This window comes from Sesamum indicum, linkage group LG1, assembly GCF_026168435.1.
Source record: "Sesamum indicum cultivar Baizhima isolate 11 linkage group LG1, ASM2616843v1, whole genome shotgun sequence".
NCBI lineage: Eukaryota > Viridiplantae > Streptophyta > Magnoliopsida > Lamiales > Pedaliaceae > Sesamum > Sesamum indicum.
In genome coordinates this window covers 21,908,462-21,930,823 of record NC_142657.1, presented here as the reverse complement: position 1 = coordinate 21,930,823, position 22,362 = coordinate 21,908,462, and the positions used below count along the sequence as shown (strand labels likewise).

At 35.9% G+C, this 22,362-nt stretch overlaps 2 protein-coding genes and 1 long non-coding RNA gene across 4 annotated transcripts; 2 read left to right on the top strand and 1 right to left on the bottom strand.

The window, feature by feature from the left end:
• The first annotated feature begins 1,165 nt into the window (after positions 1-1,165).
• On the top strand, positions 1,166-5,913 carry LOC105170965 (uncharacterized). Its single transcript, XR_848527.3, has 4 exons — positions 1,166-1,586; positions 1,875-1,919; positions 2,785-2,910; positions 5,729-5,913. It is a non-coding gene; the product is annotated as an uncharacterized LOC105170965 (long non-coding RNA).
• Positions 5,914-10,052: 4,139 nt separating this feature from the next.
• Positions 10,053-15,542, top strand: ECB2 (Tetratricopeptide repeat (TPR)-like superfamily protein). 2 transcript variants are annotated; one of them, XM_011091927.3, is made up of 4 exons: positions 10,053-13,537; positions 14,037-14,195; positions 14,999-15,167; positions 15,275-15,542. In XM_011091927.3, the coding sequence occupies exon 1, from the start codon at positions 10,420-10,422 to the stop codon at positions 13,051-13,053; it is 2,634 nt and encodes an 877-aa protein (XP_011090229.1). In that variant the 5' UTR covers positions 10,053-10,419; the 3' UTR covers positions 13,054-13,537; positions 14,037-14,195; positions 14,999-15,167; positions 15,275-15,542. The 2 variants fall into 2 exon arrangements, with proteins under 2 accessions (XP_011090229.1, XP_020551893.1); XM_020696234.2 differs by having other exon boundaries at positions 14,028-14,195.
• A 1,241-nt stretch (positions 15,543-16,783) lies between these two features.
• Positions 16,784-20,869, bottom strand: LOC105170951 (trichohyalin). Its single transcript, XM_011091912.3, has 7 exons — positions 20,593-20,869; positions 19,853-19,968; positions 19,643-19,761; positions 19,394-19,556; positions 18,815-19,035; positions 18,383-18,701; positions 16,784-18,295 (listed from the first exon to the last, which is right to left on the bottom strand). Exons 1-7 carry the CDS (start codon positions 20,749-20,751, stop codon positions 16,963-16,965), a joined length of 2,430 nt encoding a protein of 809 aa, XP_011090214.2. The 5' UTR covers positions 20,752-20,869; the 3' UTR covers positions 16,784-16,962.
• Between the last annotated feature and the right edge of the window lie 1,493 nt (positions 20,870-22,362).

The following is a 22,362-nucleotide window of genomic DNA, read 5'->3' as shown; positions in this document are numbered from 1 at the left end:
CCTAACAACACATGTAAATTGTATGTTACATAAAATGATTTCTCTCTCGTCTATTCCCTCTTACATTCAAAATTCAACCATGCCTACGTTTGTCGGGACGTATGTTGGAAGAAAGCGAGGTGAGGGGTTTGAATATAATAGGAATTTAGGGGATGATTCTTAGAATCTTCCACGGGAATGGGAAGTAACTGTAAATGACTTCAAGTGTGGGGTTATGTCGTCTTTGTTTGGAGTTTGGAGTAATTAGTATGTATTTTATTTTAATTATAATTTAATTCTGGTTTTTTTTTAAAAGAAATAATAGAAAACCTTTCCAGTAATTAACCTAGATTTTTTTTTAACTTCTCTTTATTACTCTCTTTGTTTTTATCTCTAACATCTTGACCTTATTTTCATTAATATTGATAGGTCGTTCATTGGATCATGTCTTTGTCATTTAAAATAATTTTTAAGTAAGAGCTATTCAAATATATGATTCATATAAATTTAATGAACAAATCAATTTCAAGACATTGTTTTTAAGGTGCTCAATCATTTCTAAATATTCTGTTTGTGTTTTTAGTTTTAATTATTCTGTCTTTTAAAAAATACCTATGTCATTGTAGTTTTTTTTTTTTACTTTTGATGTGTTCATGCATATAAACTTTATTTTATATAATATTTTTTCACAATTTTTTTTATGATGTAGTCTTATCATGCAGTTTCCAATTTGTAAGTTTTACTCTTTATTTCTGTTATAAAATATAATACTGACACATACATTGAGTTTTTTCTTTTAATTTTAACACAGAGCTTCATATTTTTCATTTGATACTACAATGTGTACTGCATGTAATTTCTTTTGACAAAAAACTTGGTGAAAAGATAGTTATAAATGACAAAGCCCAAAATTTTGTAAAACTGAGAAAGAAAGTTGACACAAAAAAAATATAAATATCAAATTATAAAAACGATTATAGTTTGGATGGTAAAACATAACTTATCCCCCTTTTTTTTTTGTCGATCAATGTTTTTAGTGAATTTGTATTTAATTAAAAGAGTATGCATTTTTAATCATTTTATTACCTTTTAGTTGTTTAATATATATGGTAAACCTTAATAGAGGTGGGTGTAATTTACCTAATATATATTATTAATAGACACGTGGATATACATATAATACAGAGTCTCTTCTTCTAGTCGTCTCTATTTCTTCTTTCCTTTACTCTCTACAATGTCCATGGAAGAAGAATTCAAAGATTTTCAAGGAAGAGAAGAAATTGAAGTTCTGGAGAGCGAGAGGAAGGGGTTGGATCGAGTTTCTCAAAAAAGATCCGTTGATTGGATGCCCCACCCGGTTCTGTTTTTTCTTTATTGTATTGTTCTTTTTCTCATGTTTTCTTGTGGAGTTAACCCATTCTTTTTCCCTTTCTTGTCTTCTTTTTGGTTTTTCTGGTCTTGTTTCCTGAAATCCTGAAATCTTCGAGAGGGTTGGGTCGAGTTTCAAAAAAATGATCCGTTGCATGCGCAGCCCTTGCCGTTTTCAGCACTTCTTTTCTTTAAGTTGTGCGTGAAGATTCCACCCTCACTTGTTGGAGTTTAGAGAGGTACTGTATTTTTATCCAATTTCTTGTTTCCAATTTTCTTGCATTTGGTTCGATTCTTGATATAGTGTAGGAAATAAGTGAATCTTGGAGCACTACGAATTGATTACTGAACATGTGAACTCTTATCTTGGTCTGATGAATGTCCCGATTCTTTTTTTTTTGTTTTTTGTTCTTTTCTTGTATGAATCGATTCTCTTTCCCTTTCTTGTTCTTTTTTTTCTCTGTCTTGTTTCTTGAGGACACGTTGAATCTTCAAAAGTCCACTAATGCAGTTCTTTTGCCTACCAGATTGTTGTGGTGCTCATTTTGGTTGGATCTTCAAGCATTCTGGAGGTTTGTGTTCCTAACTTACCTGTTGTTGTTATTTTTGTTTCAAGTGTGTTGAATGTTTCTAGATGCAGAGAGAAAAGCGACATGTCTTTGAAAAGTTTGGTGTCAGACATCATTTTGGACACGATTTTGTTCATTGTCAAGCTTATTTTAACTTCACCGGCTTATTCCATTTAAAAAATGTTGATTGTCATTTTCGTGTTGAATTTCTCCATTTCACTTTCCTGTTTGTATGTAGGTGTCTTTCTCTGTTACTTTCATCTGTGGTTGAAGAAATGTGTAACAGTGACCAAATTGTTGTGAATTAAATATGACATTGTTAGTGGTTGTGGATTTGTTACAAAAGTGCAGGAGATATTTTACTATTTTCTATTTTCAGGCTCTAAGTTCTTCAAGAACTTCTGGGGGGAATGAAGATGACGCCAGTTTCATTCTATCCCCCGTCACTAGTTTCCTTATCTTAGTTATATTTTTCTCTTATTCATAATGCTAAGATATTCACCGGAATTCATAATACGCGACTCTTGCTCTTTATTGAAATTGATGCTATGGATTGGCTTGAATTTGCGATCCCCCTGGATTGGGATAGGAAACTAAGGAAAGAATGTTAAGTTTCAGGAAAATATAAATGTTGTATGCATTATAGTTACATATTTACCTTTGTGTTTATAATGTTACACTGATTTTCTTTTTCTGTTAGAGGTTAGTGGTATTTTCTCAAATTTTCTGAACTAATTGTCCTTGGTTCATGTGGACTTTGGTTCTGATAAATCTGGTTTTGTTGTCTAATTCTATATATGACTTGTTGCTAGCAAATATACTGATGTTTGTTGGTTGCACCATGTTGGTGGTCTAACACAATCTACAGTGAGACTACTACTCGAAGCTAATGGGAGCTCATGTCGTAATATCTTGACTTTGATCGGTGACTCGGGTCCATTTTTGGAGCCATAGCAACATTTGTTTTCCTACTATTATCTATACTACCAATCAGGTTCGCCTTTCGCCTATCTTAATATATATGGTTTCACTATAATGTAAGTGCCATTCAACCACTCTCTTTTACTTCTATTTTAGCTTGAGTTTAATAATCCTCTTAAATCATTAGAAGCTTGCAAATTGATCAGCAATATTCTTTTCTTAAGTGCATTTCCGAGAGGTTTCTTGAATTTGAAGTATTTTTGCTGTTTCTTATGTCTGCATAGGAAGTTTCTCGTTTATGATGTATCGTTGGTATATTGTTTATGCCCTTTCACTGGAGTATACTATGAGCTACGGTTTGATTCACAGGTTTACACTGTGGCACCCAATGATTTTTCCCGTTCTTTTCTCATATCCTAGTTTCTTTCAAAATTCTGTCCTCATGCATATTACAGGATATGGAGGCAATATCTGATTTTGTTTGCCCATAACACATAGAGCATATAATTATAAAATGGTATCAATTTACTTGAGAAATCTTTTTTCGGTTCTATGTATAACAAGCATTTTATTTTGATATATTGATAACGAGCATTTATGATATCAAATTATGTGATTAGTGTAGGTGATCTATACTCGTTTTTGGAAGATTGAGGGCCTGGGGCTTGAATTTGGTTTGTCAAAATTTGTGCGAACTAAAGTAATCTCATATTCTTATGAATTGTGTGGAATTCAAAAGGGTTAAGTAGAAATTTGAACACTCGACTGAAGCACACATTGGCTGTTACTATGATGCATTTTAACAACATTTAGAGCCTGATGGTAACCGTTGTATCTATAGTTTCCTCTCGACTTGTTTTTCTATCCGAAAAGTAATCCATGTTCCTTTCCGTTCTACTCTGTTGATTTTTCTCCCACATTTGAAAATCAAGAGATGTTGAATCCATTGTGTTTTACGATTTGTAAACTTCAAAACCTAAGGCCCTGTTGTGATTTCTGTGAAGTGTCCTCGTTATCACCATTGTAATTTGGAAAAAACAAGAATATGAATTTTTTACGCCGCTAAGAATCTGAAGGATGCATGTGTAGTGTTGAATGCCAATACGAAGAACAAAACTTTATTCTTTTTGCAGATTTAGTCTTGGTTTATTCATTTTGTTGGGTCTCTTCATGGGATTGCTTTAGAATTTTTTGATGCTGTTTATTTATCATTTTGTATGGATGTGCAGAAAATCATGGTGTCATGTTCTTGACATCTTCATGTTTGCAGGTGTATCGTAGTTAGAAATTCTTTACTATACAGTCATAAACTATTTATTTGTGAACTTTGATAATGGAACCCTAATGCCAAAATATAGGATTGTCTACATGCCACTTTTATTTTATTTTTTTTAATGGGATTTGATAACTCTTTCTTCAATATTATATAATTCTTAAATTTGAGGAATGATTTTCAAGGAACATACAGTTTTGGCAAATTGACAATCTTAGACATGGGAAGTTCTATGATTTTTGTATTTAGAAAATTGTTCACAATTTTTTATTTCTTTTTAAATGCTTTCTTTTATAAAACCGTTACTTACCACAAGTATTTCAGTTTTTTTTTTCTCTTGTTAATTCAACGAGTTTTTCACTTGCACATGCATTGAGTTGCTTATGAATTCAACATCTCTTGATTTTCAACCTTTTATAAAACCGTTACTTTCTTTTATAAAACCGTTGGTTACCATAAATATTTTTTTGATCAACTTTTTTCTTTTCAAATCAGCTTGTGGTGCACAAATTTTTTTATCCAGATAATTCTTAGTATCTTGTGATGAATTTTTTGGAAAAATGGTTCAGAACTCCACAAAAAGCCCAATTCATTTTTGTTTTGATAACAAAATGATTTTTATAATTTTCAAAGGAATAGTTTTTATAGTTTTCAAAAAAGCACTTCAGCGGACCTTTTCCCTATTGAATTGATGAATTTTATACGTTTTGGTGATTGATTCAAATATTTTTGAAGTTGTCCATACCACTTTTGAGAAGGTGTGTTTTAATTATGATAATTGTATCTATCTGTATCCTAGAAATAAATGAATCAGATTGGCATGCAGACAATCGTCAATATTTTAGTATAAGATGTTTTATTAATGAAGTTCATAAATAAACTAAGTTGTGTTTTGTATAGTAATGTTTTTCCGACAAACTTTATTATGATACACCTGCAAAAATCTGATGTTAATGGCATGACAAAATATGGTGGTTTGTAAAATTCATACAAAATTTTAGATATATGACATCGAAAAGTTTTGAAAAGCAATCTTTGAAACAAAACCCAACTCAATGAATAAATTGAGAATAAATTTGCCAAAAGGTTGGAGAATTGTTTTCCAATTTAGGCATTCTTAACTATTCTGTATCCGTCGTATTCTTGGAGGCTTAAAAAATTTATGTACTTGTTCTTTTCAAATTAGAATAGTGAGAACGTGGAGCTTTTATAGAAATTATAGTAGACTTTTGGTTTTGAAGTGTACAAAGAGGAATACAATGGTTTTTCAACTTTTTGGATTTTCAAACATGAGAGAAATTGACAGAGAGGAATTGTATAGGATCATAGAATACTTTTTAAGATAGAAGAAGAGGGAGAGAGAGAAATGGATCGATACATAGGTTGCAATTTGGTTCTAAATGATGTTAAGGTACATTATCTTAGCCCGTGTGTTGAGTGGAGTGTTTAAATTTTTACATAAACCTTAGATGTTCCACATAAGTCTTAGGAGTACGGGGTTATTTAGGTAAGCACACATGGCAAATCAATGACAGGCTTAGGGTCCCTCGTGCTTTAATAAACGAGTATAGACTGATTGCTGCTCATGTTCTGATTCTTTTTCTTTTGTCGTTTTCAGGCTGCCATTAAATTAAAGTTGAAGATGCATCAACACAAGAGAAGAATTTCTTCATCCAATGAGACATTTGCAGCTATCTAATGTAAAGATACTTGGTTGTAAATTAGATTACTTTGTGCAAGGGAGCTTTGTATACTTTGTTGTAAATTATCCAAAGAAATGAAAATTTTCTTATTGTTGCCTGATTCCATATAAATCATAATCAAGCCTTCGCAATCCAACTCGTTGTATCTCAAAAGCTGATAATCAAATGTTAAAATTCACAAGCACTGACCCTTTGCAATGAAGAATATAATAATTGAAACAACACTATTGAACAAGAACAATCAATTATAGCACCTATGTATTAGCAAATTAATTAACATTAAACGTGGGATTTTATTATTTATATATGTATTTATTATTGCAAGATTTTATCTTCTATTAATCTATTCTATATATATATATATATAATTGAAGGATGTTTTTGACCAAAATTGAGCAATTTTGACACAATTCTAATCTCTAGAACTTTGAATTTTTTGGTTAGAGTAATAGATCAAATGAATAAGAATTTATTCTACTTTAATCTTCTAAAGAAAAATTTATCGTCCTTTAATTTTTATATATTATTTTATACATTAATCAAAATAAAAATTATACCTAAACTGCTTATATACAAATCAGAGACAAACTATACATAATTAATATATAATAATATTGTTCACTTAATTATTTAAATTAAAACAATAAATTAAAATTAGGTGGCTCTCTTATTTTTCTTCTATTAAGCTATTTTAGAATTTTGATTTTTTTATTAATTATTGATAAATATATCCATTGTTGCTTTAAATTTGGAAAGTTATACATTTTACAAATTGAATACAATAAGTTAATAAGTGTATTTTTTAATACGCAATTGTAGTTAATTTAGACCATCAATATTAAATATGATACATTACCGTTGGTGCCCCCAAACTTTTCATGGACTAAGCTTAAAACAAAGCATACCAGCCCAGTTAGCCCATCAGAAAGAAGGTCAGGCCTACAAACTTACTTTTTGTTTTACTGAATTGGCAGCCTCAAAAAATGAGCCCATTTCAGTCGGACACATATTATTTCACCATTATTGTCACTTTAGTTCAAGTTTTTCCTTTTATTTCGTCTACAAATTATTAACGACTGAAGAATCGGAGTGCTAATATTTGTTTTGTAGCGTTAATATCTGTTGATCTTAGGATTTCTCTTTAAGATTTTTCACCTTGTGGTGTGGCAAAAAATTTGGTACCAATCATTGACACCGTCTATGGGGTCTTGAGCTTAAGAGACGAGAAATGGCTAATTCAATAAATGGAGGTGACAATGGATCCTATTAGGGAAACTCTTAACTACCTGCTGCAGCAAGTCCTACCATTCCACCTGCAAATATAACTGCAAGAGACGCTAATGCTCCCATTCCAAATCCAACCTTAGGAGCCACCAATGCTCCAGCTGCAGATCTCGATCAAACAACTGATCTGCTGCTATGAACCCTTTTTTCTGTGAGCAATTTCGTTAATTTATCATGAAGACCATCAACTCAACCCTCCAGCTACCAAGAGGTGGAACACCAGGAAGCCAAGGCGTTGACGAGCAGATTCCTATAGGACTCCCAGCGGGATCAATCCACGCCTCTTGACTTTTGCCAGCAAGTAAGCAACCACCTTACATCCTCCTGAAATATGGGAATCATTAAAGAAAGAGATGGTCAAGCTTAATCAGCAAGTGACAAAAAGAGACCATGTCTGCTAACCGTGGCATTTCTTTCGATGAGCACATCACGGTAGAGGAACTCTCGCTCATTTTCTAGCACCTTCGCACTTACATGCTTATTATAGTACCACTGATCTAGTTGCACATATCTGTAAGTTTTAAAAGCATAGGTATACTGAAGGCATTCAATGTCGTGCTTTCCTTACTATGCTATTGAATTTTTCCCAAAGATGATTCGACTAACTTCTAGCTGGATGAGTTAGATCTTTTGAAAAAATTAGCTACCTTTTCCAGCACCAATACCCTAGTCGCAAGGAGTATCGAAAATCCGCTATCAGTCTTTTCGGGGTGAAGCAGAAAGACAATGAGATTCTAAGGGCCTACGTTCAGCAGTTCAAAACATAACCATATTTGAGGTCCCAACAACTTACCAAGAGGTACTGGTCAGTGCATTCACCCAAAGGATCCGTAGAAGCCCTCTTTCCGAGTATCTAGCTAAAAACCCAGTAACCGACTTCGTAGCCATGTCGGCTCGGGCTGGAAAATACATGAATATAGAGGGTGTCTGGCTAGTGACGAAGAGCAGTCGTGATAAGCGTGGGAGAACTAGTTGTGTTCCTCCAGCAGGAGCAGGGAGAGCCAGAGGATGCTTCAATTCCCTTGTTCCAAAGAACGAATGCTACACCTCGCTCATTACTAGCGCGGCTAGAATGCCCTTGACGGTTGACCAACATCCTGCCTTACAATGGCCTAAAGGCTCAGAAGAAGGTCCCTAGCTCGTGAAATCTAAATATTTTTGTAGATATCACAGAGAGTGAAGGCACGAGACCAACTGGTGCCGCCAACTCAGGCAAGAGTAAGAAGGCTTATACAAGCCAGCTACCTGAAAAACTACATAGACAAAGAATAAAGGTCCAAGTAAAAGAAAAAACGCTCGCGCCACCACAATTCTTGCAAGGGCAAGGAACAAGCATGGGATGTTAGAAGCCTTTCTTGACCATGGAATGTTCCTAACCTTAGAAAGTTTTATTCTTGAAATCCCTAATCTCTATCTACACTATCCTTGTAATCAAGTATTATATTATAATATAAAGGTAATTCTTGCTTCCTATCTTGTGTTACTTGCAGAATCAGTTTTCAGTTGCTAACTAACTCTAAATAAGTCGTCGCCACCAGCTGACATATATTTTTACATTAGTCATTCCTAGCTTGCATACACATTTACGTAAGATTTCACCAGTCAGCACACACTTGTAATAAGTCACCACCAATCGGTCACCCTCCTAATAAGTCGCCCCTAGTTGGCGCACACTTCGAATAAGTCGACCCAGCTAGTGTACGCACTTACATAAGCTGCCACCAGCTGGTGCACGCATGAATCGCTACTAGTTGGCGAACGCATCCAATTCAGCCATCACCAGCTAGCATATACAACATGGAAGCAGCTACCAGTAACTCAGTCACTTTAGTTTCCAACCGCCTTCTGTTGGCACATCTATTTCATCATAATGCTAACAAAACATGCTTAGGTTAACTTTCTACTTGAGTTATATCCTACTGATTTATTGTGAGATATATTCTCTCCTGCTAACAAAATCATATTTTCCTCGCAAATGACAGGAGTAACTAAAACAAGTAGGCATGCATCAGCTGGGCAAAGTACGTCAAGATTCCCTGCCCTATAGTGGAAACAATAAAGCATAACAGAAAATTCAAGTAGCCAAGTTAATTAAAAAAAAAAAAACTCTTAGATCCACACGCTCTAGTTCCTTTGGGTAGAAGGATTCACCTATTAGAGTCCTTCGACTGGTCAGCATTGCTCAACAGACCCAGCGGGATTTGTCCTACTAATGAGCATGAAAGGTCCCTTATTTTTGCAGGATGTCCTGTCTACACCAGCAGTCCAGCTCTACGATTTCCACTCTTGGAGTGGAAGGGAAGGGGAGGAAGTGATGATGCCCCCTAAACTTTTCATAGATTAAGCCTAAAACAAGGCACACCAACCCAACGGGCCTATTAGTAGGGAGGTTAGGCCCACAAATTTACTTTCTGTTTTACTAAATTTGCAGGCCCAAGAAACTTACTTTCTGTTTATTGATGATTTTTTCAAGAAAATATATCTGGTTAAAATTGAAAATATCATTTATGTTTTGTTTTATTATGTTTTGAAAATTCAACTCAATGCTCACACATAAATCCAATATGTGAAACTTAATATATCATATGGGCTCTTAATTTAAGATTTTTCACATTTCACTTCAAGAATAGTAATGTAAATTTGGAGAAAAGAAAAAAAAAAATCAAAGGACGACATATTATTTTACTAAAGAATTTTTCAAGAAAATATATCTTACTTAAGTTGAAAATATATCAGTAAATTCGTTTGGCAAAATCATTGCTGTCGTATTTACGTCGGCATTTTTTTATCACATTTTGGTATCATTAATATTTGATTGTCCATATTTGTTCTTTTTAAAAATTAAAAAGACAATTAAATTATTTAAAATTAGGGTTGCATGCCTTACATGTGTGTGACATATGATACGAGAATAAGATAAAAATCCTTACTAAGCCCTCATAAATTCCCACACAAACTCATCATAAAACTAGCCCGCTCAACCAACCAGTTTCCCTGGAGAAACACTTCTCCATAAAACTCATCATAAAACCATCCCGCTCAACCAACCACTGACTTCTTCAAAAACTTCCATCCCTTGCTCTGCAACTTCAAAGCCCAAAACCATGGCTTCTCATTTCCTTTCTTAATCAGCTTCACTATCTTATGTGAAGTAATCAATCTGCGCGCTATCGGGGAAACGCTCTCACTCCGCCTTATCCTGAAGGAATCAATCTGCAGTAATCTTCGCTATTTTGCTTACTTTTATGTTTCAGCCAAAAGTTAATGAGCAATTAAACCTCAACTAAAACCCTTGCTCCATTCTTGCCATGCTTCAGCTAAAATGGCTGTCTCAACGAAAACCCCACCAATTTCTCTCAATTCCGACCGCCCAACCCCCAATTTTTCAAAACTCCCCAATCTCAAAACTCAGAATTTTGTTCAAGTCATATCCAATAACAACCAATTTTCCCTCAGAAAAAGCCACCAGAAGTCTCTTCTGAACTCCAGTTCCTCCTTCACAACCGACCCCAACTCGTATTTAAATCAGCTATGCATTCAAAATGAGTTAAATCAAGCTATAAGTTTCCTGACTTCTGTCGGGAAAGGGCCTCAAAGTGATATAGAGGAGGAAACATTTGTTTCTTTAGTAAGGTTGTGCGAATTCAAGAGGGCGTCTAATGAAGGGTCGCTAGTTTACTCTTTGGTGTCGAATTTGATAAGCCAGATGAGTTTAAGGCTAGGAAATGCGCTCTTGAGCATGTTTGTGAGGTTGGGGAATCTGAGTGATGCGTGGTACGTGTTTGGGAAAATGGAGGAAAGAGATGTGTTTTCTTGGAATGTTTTGATTGGTGGGTATGCAAAGAACGGGTTTCTCGATGAGGCACTTGAGTTGTATGGGAGAATGTTGTGGCTTGGTGGGTTTGGTGTTAGGCCTGATGTGTATACTTTTCCTTGTGTGTTGAGAGCTTGCGGTGGGTTGAGCAACTGGGAATGGGGTACGGAGATTCATGCTCATGTGTTAAGGTTTGGGTTTGAGGCTGATATTGATGTTGTAAATGCTTTGATCACTATGTATGTCAAGTGTGGTGATCTGCGGAGTGCTAGGATGTTATTTGACGGAATGTGTAGGAGGGATAAGATCTCATGGAATGCGATGATTGCTGGGTATTTTGAAAATGGAGAGTATTTGGAAGGGTTGCGGTTGTTCTTTTCCATGAGGGAGTGTTGTTTTGATCCGGATTTGATGACCATGACTAGTGTGATTTCAGCATGTGAGGCCTTTGGTAATGAGAGACTTGGAAGGGCAGTTCATGGGTACGTTGCGAAGATGGAATATGGGGCTGATGAGTCAGTGAGTAACTCATTGATTCAGATGTATTCAAGTATTGGAAGGTGGGGTGAAGCAGAAAAAGTTTTTGTAAGAATTGAGTCTAAAGATGTGGTGTCTTGGACATCGATGATTTCAGGTTATTGCAACAATGGGTTGGCTCAAAAAGCTGTCGAAACCTATAAGGTGATGGAGCTAGAAGGTGTTATGCCAGATGAGATCACTATTGCCAGTGTTTTATCTGCGTGTGCTTCTCTTGGTTTTCTAGATCTAGGCATGAAACTTCATGAGTTGGCCAAAAGGACAGGACTTATAGGGCATCTTATGGTTGCTAACGCTCTCATTGACTTCTATTCCAAGTGTAAATGCATTGATAAGGCTTTAGAAGTCTTTCACCAGATTCCTGATAAAAATGTAGTATCTTGGACATCAATTATTCTTGGGCTTCGGATTAATAACAGAAGCTTTGAAGCATTGATTTATTTTAGGCAAATGATGATCATTCTAAACCCAAACGACGTTACCTTGGTCTCTGTACTTTCGGCATGTGCCAGGATAGGGGCATTGATGTGTGGAAAGGAAATCCATGCCTATGTATTGAGGAGTGGATTAGTATTTGATGGTTTTCTGCCCAATGCAATCCTCGACATGTATGTGAGGTGTGGGAGGATGGAGCCTGCTAGGAATCAGTTTAAGACACAGAAACAAGATGCTGCTTCTTGGAATATTTTGCTGACTGGCCATGCCCAGAGGGGCCAAGGTGCTCTTGCCATGGAGTTATTTAATAGAATGATAAAATCAGGAGTAAGGCCAGATGAGATTACATTTATAGCTCTGCTGTGTGCTTGTAGCAGATCTGGTATGGTGACCGAAGGATTGCAGTATTTTAAAAGCATGGAAACAGAGTTTTCTGTTGCTCCAAATCTGAAACATTATGCATGTGTGGTGGATTTGCTTGGTCGTGCGGGAAAGCTGAAGGATGCTTATGAGGTTATTGAAAAAATGCCTATGACGCCAGATCCAGCTATATGGGGAGCCTTGTTGAATGCATGTAGGATTCACAGACAAGTTGAACTTGGTGAGCTTGCTGCACGGCATATTTTTGGGATGGATAACAGGAGTGTCGGGTATTATATTCTGCTGTGCAATCTGTATTCTGACTGCGGTAAGTGGGATGAAGTTGCTAAATTGAGGAAGACCATGGGAGAGATGGGGCTTACCATTGATCCTGGGTGCAGTTGGGTGGAAGTTAAAGGAAAAGTCCACGCCTTTCTTAGTGGTGACAGTTCCCACCCGCAAATAACAGAAATATCTGCTATCCTGCAGGGATTTTATGAGAAAATGAAGACAACAGGTCATAGTGATCCAGATAGAAATTTTAGAAATGAAGTTGAGGCTTCAAAAGCAGATGTTTTCTGTGGGCACAGTGAGAGACTGGCTGTTGCATTTGGGCTCATAAACACTCCCCCTGGGATGCCTATTTGGGTAACAAAAAATCTCTACATGTGCGAAAGCTGTCATAATACAATCAAATTCATATCGAAGGTTGTTAGGAGAGAGATTTCTGTCAGAGACACTGAACATTTCCACCATTTCAAGGATGGGAGCTGCTCTTGCGGAGATGAGGGTTATTGGGCCCCATCTTGACGAAGAGATAACTTGGCGAATTCTATTCATATAGATATCTTATTTATATATAAGGCGTGTTATGTTCCATGGTGGAAAGATCTGGAAGAAGTAGCAAACAATATCTATATCTATCTATCTATATATCTTTAAAAGAATGAATAGGGATTTTGGTTTCTTTCTTTTTTCAATTTGCCTAATTTACCCCTTCACTTGCCCTATTATATTTAAAAAAAATTATGAACAAGTGCCTATTTGCCTACATATTTTTTGACTTCCCTTCTCCCTGACTTCCAAAACTTCTCTTGCCTTGTGATTCTTTGTTTTCTCGCCATTCATTCATTCTCTGCTAATTCAGAGATACTCGGTCAGATTTCTTCTTTTCCTTGCTGATGATTTTCTGTGTTCAATGAAGTCCTCAACATGACTTCGTATGGCACAAGTCCACGAATTATCTGAAGACTATGAAAAGGTTATACGGAGAGAAGTTGTCGTGCAGATAAAAGTAAGTTCTTTATTTTTCTCAGGTTGATTTTCTATGTTTAATGAATTCGCAAGACTTCATACGGTTTAATTGTTGCAATCATTAAATGTGTAATTGAGCCTCTTTGGAAAATATCACGTAGGAATTGTTTTCAGTGTTTAGTACTATGAAAATTCAGAGGGAGGAGGGGATTTGACATACATGAAAGGTATGATAAAGCAAATTGGATTTGAAACTAGAAATTTATATCCTTATTCTTTGGTGTTCTCCTACATGTCTATGTGCGTTGTTGCAAATAAGTAGTGTTGTTACTTGTTTAAACGACATACACAAATGCAGACAAGTGAAAAAGGTACTGAATTGAATCCTTATGCTTTGATATTTACGAGTTAAATGACGTAAAATGCCTTAGAAGATGGTAGTAACCATAAACTAGCAAACAGGAACAGGAACATGAGTGATAACTTATTTGAATATCTGTCACTTTTATTGAAAAAGGGTTAATAATCAGCAAATGCAGGTTCGGAATAAAGCAGTCGCTGCGCAGGCCCTCGACTTCTTGAGGCTTGGTGTTTATGGTATAGATGAGATATGGGGCCTACTCTCATTAGGAAGTCGAGTAAGATCTGTTGGATCAACCAGTGCTAATGAGTAATGAGCTACGTAGCTGTTCTCACTGGTAATTTTGATCACCTTCTGCAATCTACATTGCTTTTTCTTTGTTTATTCATCTGATTCAGATCTCTCTGATTATTGGTAATTATCGGTGATTATTGGTTTGAATGCGTATTCTCAGTTAATGGAATTAATACGTATCCTTTTTTAAGTCCTAATATAATTGCAGCTTGTTGCATGTGACTCTCATGGGAGAGAATTTAGTAAGTGGGCAAAGGACAAGAAGCTAAATGTGGCTGGAAGAGTGTGTTTGTAGGATTGAGTTGAAGGGGATAGGCCGAAGGAATCCCAGTTCATAAACAAGTCCTTATGAACACTGGGGGATGTTATCTCTGCTCTTGCCTCCAAAACATCTCATGTTCGATACACATTAGTGCCTTTCCTTCTCTGTGTGCTTACGTTTTACTTTTGTGGCTATATACTATATCCCAAGGTTATTTTCTAATTAGTGTATTCAGCTGACAAGCAGGAATCAAAACTCACACATATGCTTAAAAAAAAAAAAAAAGAAATTCACATATTCTGCAAAGTTCTCTAGGTGAGTTGAATATTTCTATTGTTTAGCTCAACACTTATTTAGTTGTGACAGACCCTTTCTTCCATCAGGATGGTGTGTACTATTACTATGCATTTCGAGATAAGGATTTTGATAAATAGTGATAAAAGTAGAAGTAGTTTTTAATTATTTTTATGGTTATGATACTATAGCTAGAAATGCAATCTTGATAAATATTCTGTAACGGGGAAGAAGTTGTTTCTTCATATAGCTTTTTGAATATTAATTACACCCAGGGAATTTTAATGCAGGAGGAGATTGTAAGACTTCGATGTTTGTTCACATTAGCCCAAATGTGGCCGACTTAGGAGAAACCTTTTGTTCCTTGAATTTCGCAAGTCAGTCGGTGTCCGAGGTGTAGAACATGGGCCTGCTCAGAGACAAACAGATCACACGGAGCTGTTAAAATACAAGCAGCTTGTACGAAGCACAATCCCAGCCTGAGAATCCTTGTTTGCTACATTGACTGAAAATGTCTTCCAACTAATCTTCACTTTCTTTTCTGTTTCAATTTTATGTATGAACAGGCAGAAAAAGCGAAACAAGATGAGGAGGAAACCAAAAAGTTGCAGGAAAGTTTGCAGTCTTTGCAATTAAGGCTAGCTTTTAGAGAACACATTTGCAAAAATCTTCAAGAAAAGGTAGGAATACAAGTGAAACATCTGAAAAGTTTTCACTGGAAATAAACTGGTGAAGTATAGATTAGTTCAACAATATGTATAAAGTCCTCTCAAACTATGAAAATCTATTTGATCATTCCTACAATGACTTGGTACTTGCACCAACATTTGTTTACTTCTTTATATAATTTTATTTAATTCATTAAAAAAATTTTAATTGAGTATTTATTTAAATATCCTTCAAGAAGCTGACAGTGCATCGATTACGTTGTTTGAGGAAACAATAGCCGTATATGCTGGATGCCTTGTAGAAAAAAATCTGACATCAATTGAACAGATTAATTTTATTAAATAACTTTTTATTATAACAGTCATCAAGATAAACGTGACAATCTTGGAGGAAGTATTTTATATGAATTATATTTAAAATAAATAAATGATCACCTAATGTAGTATATTAATTATTATAGAGAGAATATCAGTGAAAATATTACAGAGAATTAAGCCTACAATCACAGTGTTTCGATTTCTCATTGCAGTTAACGAAAAGGAAGAAGTGAACAAGAGTAGACTAACCATTATACCAGAGGCAATTTAAAAGAAACAACACCTACCAGAAAATGAGAATAAAAAGAATTAATGAAATTATTAGTAAGAAGGCCCGACATCAATTGAAATTAATGATAAAGATGAGGAGATCTCGACTAAGAAAAAGGCAGAAGAAGAATAACTTAGAAGGAAAAGCAAGAACAGTTTGAGATACAAAGTCGAGTGATGATGAAGAAACTCTTAACAACTTTAAAAGAAAGTATAGGACAAAATCCACGAAGAAAAGCAAGAAGAAAATGTTATCAAGGATCAAGATAAAAAGAAAAAAAGAAAAAAACTAATGAAAATTACAATATATTCATGTTATAATATTATTTAAAGTTGGTATTTTTAACTTGTTTACATTTTCCTATATATTAAGACAATTATTCAAGTCGACCAACATTTGGCGAATTCATTTCTTTTTATTGTGAAAAATATATTTTGGATTTAATTATTAAAATTTAAAATTATAATATTATTTTAGTAAAAACATATGAATCACATGTAAGGCACGTATCCATTACTAGTGCATTAAAGCAGCTAGAACGGTGACTGTGTCCTGAAACAAGTGGACAACACAATGGCAAATTATGGAGGAGCTTTGAAACGCAGGTCAGCCACAAATGGAGAACGCAACGGCAAAGTGGATTCAGAATCTCAGCTTGTAATTTTTGTTTGTAAATGCATGTAAATATGGGGGATGGTGAACTGGGGACATAAATGCCTTCTTCCTTGCAATTGAGTGGGCATCTGCTGTAAACTATTCTGTAGCATTAAAATACATGAAATAACATACCATCATACATGTCTCTCAGTCAATGCAACTTGCTCTGTTTTGAACATTTTTTCTACTTAATGGATTCTGTCAAACAACAAGCTGTTATTACATATCTCACAACCAAAACAATAAAGAACAAATGACAAATTTCACACCCTTATTTAGTTAGGAGAGCATCTCTCTCAACAAATCACACACACAAAAGGATAACTGCTGCACAAACAACCTAAATCCTCACAGCTCTCTTTATTGTTTTGATCGATGATTTAAGGAAGCTGTTTCTGGCTGCATGGCCGTCATCACCATCATTGTCATCAAGTACCAACGGTTTCTTTCCTATGCAGTCCACCCTCTTTTTCATGCCTTCCAAGATAAGAGAGGGAGAAGATGGGATTCGCCTAAATGCTCTGGCACTCTCTGACCTCAAAAGTTCCCTCTCCTTGCCGATTTTCTCTCTTCTTGCAGCATTCACATCAGGGCTACTCATTCTTCCTGCTCCTTTGCTTATGGAAACTGATTCCTTTACTTTAATCTTCTCTGGCACAATTCTGTAAGGAGGGTTCTTAAATGGAGTGTTACTTGCCATATTAACTACTGAATGCTTCTTCCCATTCTCTTTTCCTCCATCTGAGACTGAATTCCTGGCTGCCGTTTCAACAGCACCGCCTGTTTTTTTCTCGTCATTTTTGTCCAGTATCACAGCCTGATCATCTAACTTTTCAACCTCCTTTTCAGTCTCAGTACATTGTGATTCCTGAGCTCTTGAAACTTTGATCTCTGTCAGTGGATATACCAGATTCAGCTTCTTGATTAATTCATCGCTCTTTGTGGTTTCCTTTTCATCAGTGCTTTGAGTATTCAAGTCAGCATCCTCTGCTGTACCTTGGAGAAGAAATTGCAGCCATTTCTCAACATTTCCTTTCCCACGTTGTCTTCTGCTCTCTTCGTCCTCCTCTTTGTCTGGTTCATGATTAAATGGGAACTGAATATTGTATATTTTCCCTCCATCTTGCATCTCCAACTTTTCAAGTCTTTCTTCAATTACATACCTATTCTCTCCTGCAACTGCAGCAGACTTCAATAAGCTAACATTGTTTGTCATCTCTCTATGTCCTTTGGTCCCTTCCTGCCCTAGTTCCTCATTTTGCAGTAAACTTGCAGGTGAAGCACTCTGATCTTCCTCCAAGAACTTTCTCAATTCCTTGTGCAAAGGGGCAGTGGACTCAGCTTCTGGCAAATACAGAATCTTCTGCTTGGCATTTTCTGCAAGTGAAGCATCATTCATTTCCTCCTCTGGTTGCTTCGTTTGCTCGTTTTCTGGCAAATACAGAGCAATCTTATCATCTTTCTCTTCATTAAGGGCATCATCCATTCTTGTCCTTTTCCTTGCTTGCTCCCATTCAGGTCTAATCTGTTTCTCTAGCTCATCTCTTTGTTTGTACTTCCTATGGAGTTCCCTCTCAGCAGAATCACAAATTGCTTTCTGGGCTTCAAGTCTGGCCAAAAGAGCACTTGCCGCTGCTTGATTCAACCTCACTTGTTCCTTGTAGACAACACTCCTGCAAGAAGAAAAGATAACGAAACAATTCAGATAACACAAGATGATTATGTGCTGCTCATGTGATTGGGTTTTTACACAATCTTACTGGTGCATGGCATCTCTAATCATCTTTTCCAACATTGCCCTGTAGGAAGACTGTGACTCTGCCAGTCGTCGACACTTTTCAGCTCGTCTTCTCTTCTTTATCAGCACCAACTCCAGTTCTTGGATCGAAAGTTTCTCCTCCTCGGTCTTCTGCTGCAATTCACCGACTTCATTATCTAATTTCTGTATTTCTGCCTGCATCTTTGCTGTTTCTTCTCTCTGTTTTAAAGAATCTCTGGCCATGACAATTGCTTGATACGGATTGGACACTATTAACGGATCTTCATTTTCTTTCGGGAGCTGTTTCATTTTCTTCACAGCTGCCACAATCAGAATGAGATGTTAAGAGAAGCTAATAGTTGAAGCTTGTGGAAATTGATTTTTGGTCATACTAAGAAGAAGATGTGGAGTATTTTGATCATTTGCAACTGACCTACTATCGGAGTGCTTGATCTAGGCCTTCGGTTAACATCCACTGATTTAAATGGAGCATCAAAAGGTTCTCTTCGAGAAAGAACAACAGCAGCTGGAGCCAAGCCTAGTTTCCCTTTCGATTCTAAGAAATGTTGTGGGAAAGTGTGGGAATCAACTGTCTGTGAAGCATTCAGTTCTTCACATTCACCTTCCGAAAACAACCATGAAAATGCTCTCCGCCTGAAGAAGAAAATAGAATGTTATCAGGAAATTGCAAAACAGGATTGCAAAGTCTAGGCAAAAAGAAACACGAACTTTTTGTTGTCCAAAGCTGAATTACATATGCGCCTGCCGTTGCTTAAAATCTCTTACTAAGAATGAATTATCGCACAATGTAATAGATAACCATCCATCACTTATATACGAGTCTCCAGTGATATATGTACAATTGCAGAAAAACCAAAACAATCCTGACATAAGGTGTATGCTAAAATTCTTTAATAGCATTAGGCCAAGTTTCCACACTCCAACAAATCTAACCAAGTATATCATATCATGGTCGAATCATGAAACGCTGTGAATTTATTACATTACCAACCTGAAATCCGAGTTGGATGAAGCAAAGATGGACAAAAACTGGTTAATGGAAATGCCCACTTGAAAATCCCACCAAGGTATGAGAAACTCTAGCTTGTTATGCTTCCTTTTGCAGACTTGCCATTGCAATATTCTGAGGTTGCATGGAACCGTCAATCCTCCTCCTGCGGTTATAAACCAAAAATTAAAGTCCTCCACTCCAAACTGAAATTTCTCTAAAATCTAAAATAAACACATAAAACGCAATTACTTGAGCAAGGAAACCAATGATCAATCTCCCAAGCAAGAGGGGAAGCAGCATCGGCATGATAGTATAGCACATTGCCGTAAGGATCCACACGAATTATTTCTGGATCAAAGCCGGCATTCCTGGATTTTAGATTGTCCACGAATTATAAGACACCTGTGCTTCAAGATAACTGAAATATAAAAAAAAAACATGGGAAAATTATTGCCTTACCCAAGATGATTGAGCTGTTTCCATAAGAGACTCAAGAAGATCTTGGGCTTGGTTGTAGGCTTTGCTTTGGGGTCAGTAACAGGAAACATGTCATCCAGTTCCTTTGCTCTTGAATCCTGCACCATCAACAACAATGACTTAAACACCGGCTAAAAGTACAGAATTTGTTACTTAAAGACTGAATTTTCAAGAATTGGAGCTTAGGGGATAGTGTATTTTGCTGTAGTCCAAACAGATAGTTTTGGAAGATCAGCAAAGAAATTCTAAAGTGTGAAACTTTCAGCTTGTAAACATATCCGCATCCTTGATGGTTGAACTTAGGAATTCAAAAGCTATAATCACTGAGATGAAATTTCCAGTTCTTTCAATTATATCTAAATTTCAAGAAGAATTACAATTTTCACTTCAAATCCACAATCAGCTTGAAGGAATCAAGCAATTAAACTCAACAATTTCCCTTTAATTTTCTCAGCAACCAAGTAGAGGGTCATGAGTAAAAGTCATTGCCCATCACCTTCAGAGAACTCAAACTGGAACGAAGTATACTTCAAATCACAACCTGATTCGATTCATATTGCCAACAACATCACATTTCTTCCTCTACTTCAAGAAACACAAACACATAATAGAATTCTCATCTAACCCACCATTGTAAGTGGGCAACATCATGCAACCAAAGCTTCTCTTTGAAGACATTAGAGTAAATAATAAAGCCCATATTCGCAAATCCATGAATTTACCTCTGATTGAGGAAGAGCATAAGGAGTGAAAGTGAAAGGCGGGCCGTGGCTGAAGGGCCCAATACTCCGATCACGACAGAGCTTGGCGTAGGCTTTCGGGTAACCGAGGCACTCGTCGACCGCCATCTCTTCATCGCTGAACACCAGATTATTCGCCATCCACAAAAATCTCTTCTTCAACCTGAAGAAAATTCTGTCTGAGAAACAGAGGAAAACAGAGCAGAGCAGCGTGTTTTTGATGAGGAAACCCGATAAGGCTCAACGGTCATTTCGGAATTTTAAAAAGTTCTTAGTTTTCCCTTTATTCAAATGTTGGGTAGTGTAACGGCTAGATCCGCTGACCCACAGCTCAAAACCCATAAGATGCCACCAGTTATCATTAAAGCTCGTTGCCCCCAAAAAAGACCATTTTGCCCTTGGAAGAGCATTGGTAAAATTATTAATAACTAGGTGTTAAAAGTGAAAAGATTGGGGGAAGGGGGGTGGGGTGAAAAGTAACTCCATCTCAAGAATTTTATTTGAAGTGAGATTAGGTCAGAAGTTTGAAAGTAAAGAAGGGAAAAACAAGATATAATTATGAAAATGTAGTGTAATTTGAAAATATGGAACAAAAGAGTTGTAAAAGTTGGTATAAAGAGCCTTTTAATTTTTGTCACCAAGTCCAAAGGCATTGAATTTGAACAATGGTCCCATTGACACTCCTTCCTCTCCATAAATTCTGAAAAATAAAGCTGTTTCTTGAGATGAGACCATAATTTCCTTTTGGTTAACTTTTATCTAAAAAATTGTGAACTTAAAATTCTCATGAAATGGGGTAGTTTGATTTCATCGTAAAAAGATATTTTATTCAAAACATTCACGTTATATATATACAACTTATTCTTTTGAATATATAAACATCGTCAAATTTATAAACATGGTATGTAATGAATTAAGCGGTCGCAAAATGCAACATTTGGTAACGGGGCGGGATGTGCTTATTTTTCTAATTTCTTGAATTTTAATTACTATCTTCTCAGCAAAATCTGGGGATTATTTAGGAAAACTAGAAATTGATTTTACCTTTACTTGTTTTTCCTCCACAATGGTAATTATGTTTGTATTTAAAGCCAGAAAAGAATTATATGCAAATTGGGCTGGGCCATGGATATTATAGTTTTTGGGGATTGAGTTGGGCTGTCGGCACGAATAAAATATTAAGTTGACATTGAGGCTTGAACCCACATGAGAAAGGCCCAAGTCTGATTGGCAGGTGAATTTGAATATTAGAAATTGAACATAATTTTTTATAAAAAGAATTGTGATGGAATCGCGGAGATAGAAGGGATAAGAAAATATTGTGTTAAATTGTAGATTATTATACATTAACAAGATACATATATTTAGAAAGAGCTAGAATTTAATATAAACAATTTGTGGGAATTAGGTACTTAGAATTATAAATAAATTTTACGCACTTGAACACATTGGGTTAGTCATCGATCAAAATTGCTTTAGGCTATAGCATTTTCGATTTTAATGCATGAATGCTCTAAAAAATTGTTGAAATTACATTGAATACAATGATATTACTCTGACATATATCCCACAAATCTTTTAATTTATTCAGAAATTAAAGTAAAAAAGAAAGTCCGACACACCTATTGGAGTGTCAAAATACAAATAATGGAAGAAGAAGAAAGAGAGAGGAATGGAGAAGTTGGGGGTAATTAGTGTGAAAAGGGTTGAGATAATATGCGTGGAGTGGGAGTAGAAACCAGAAAGCAGAAA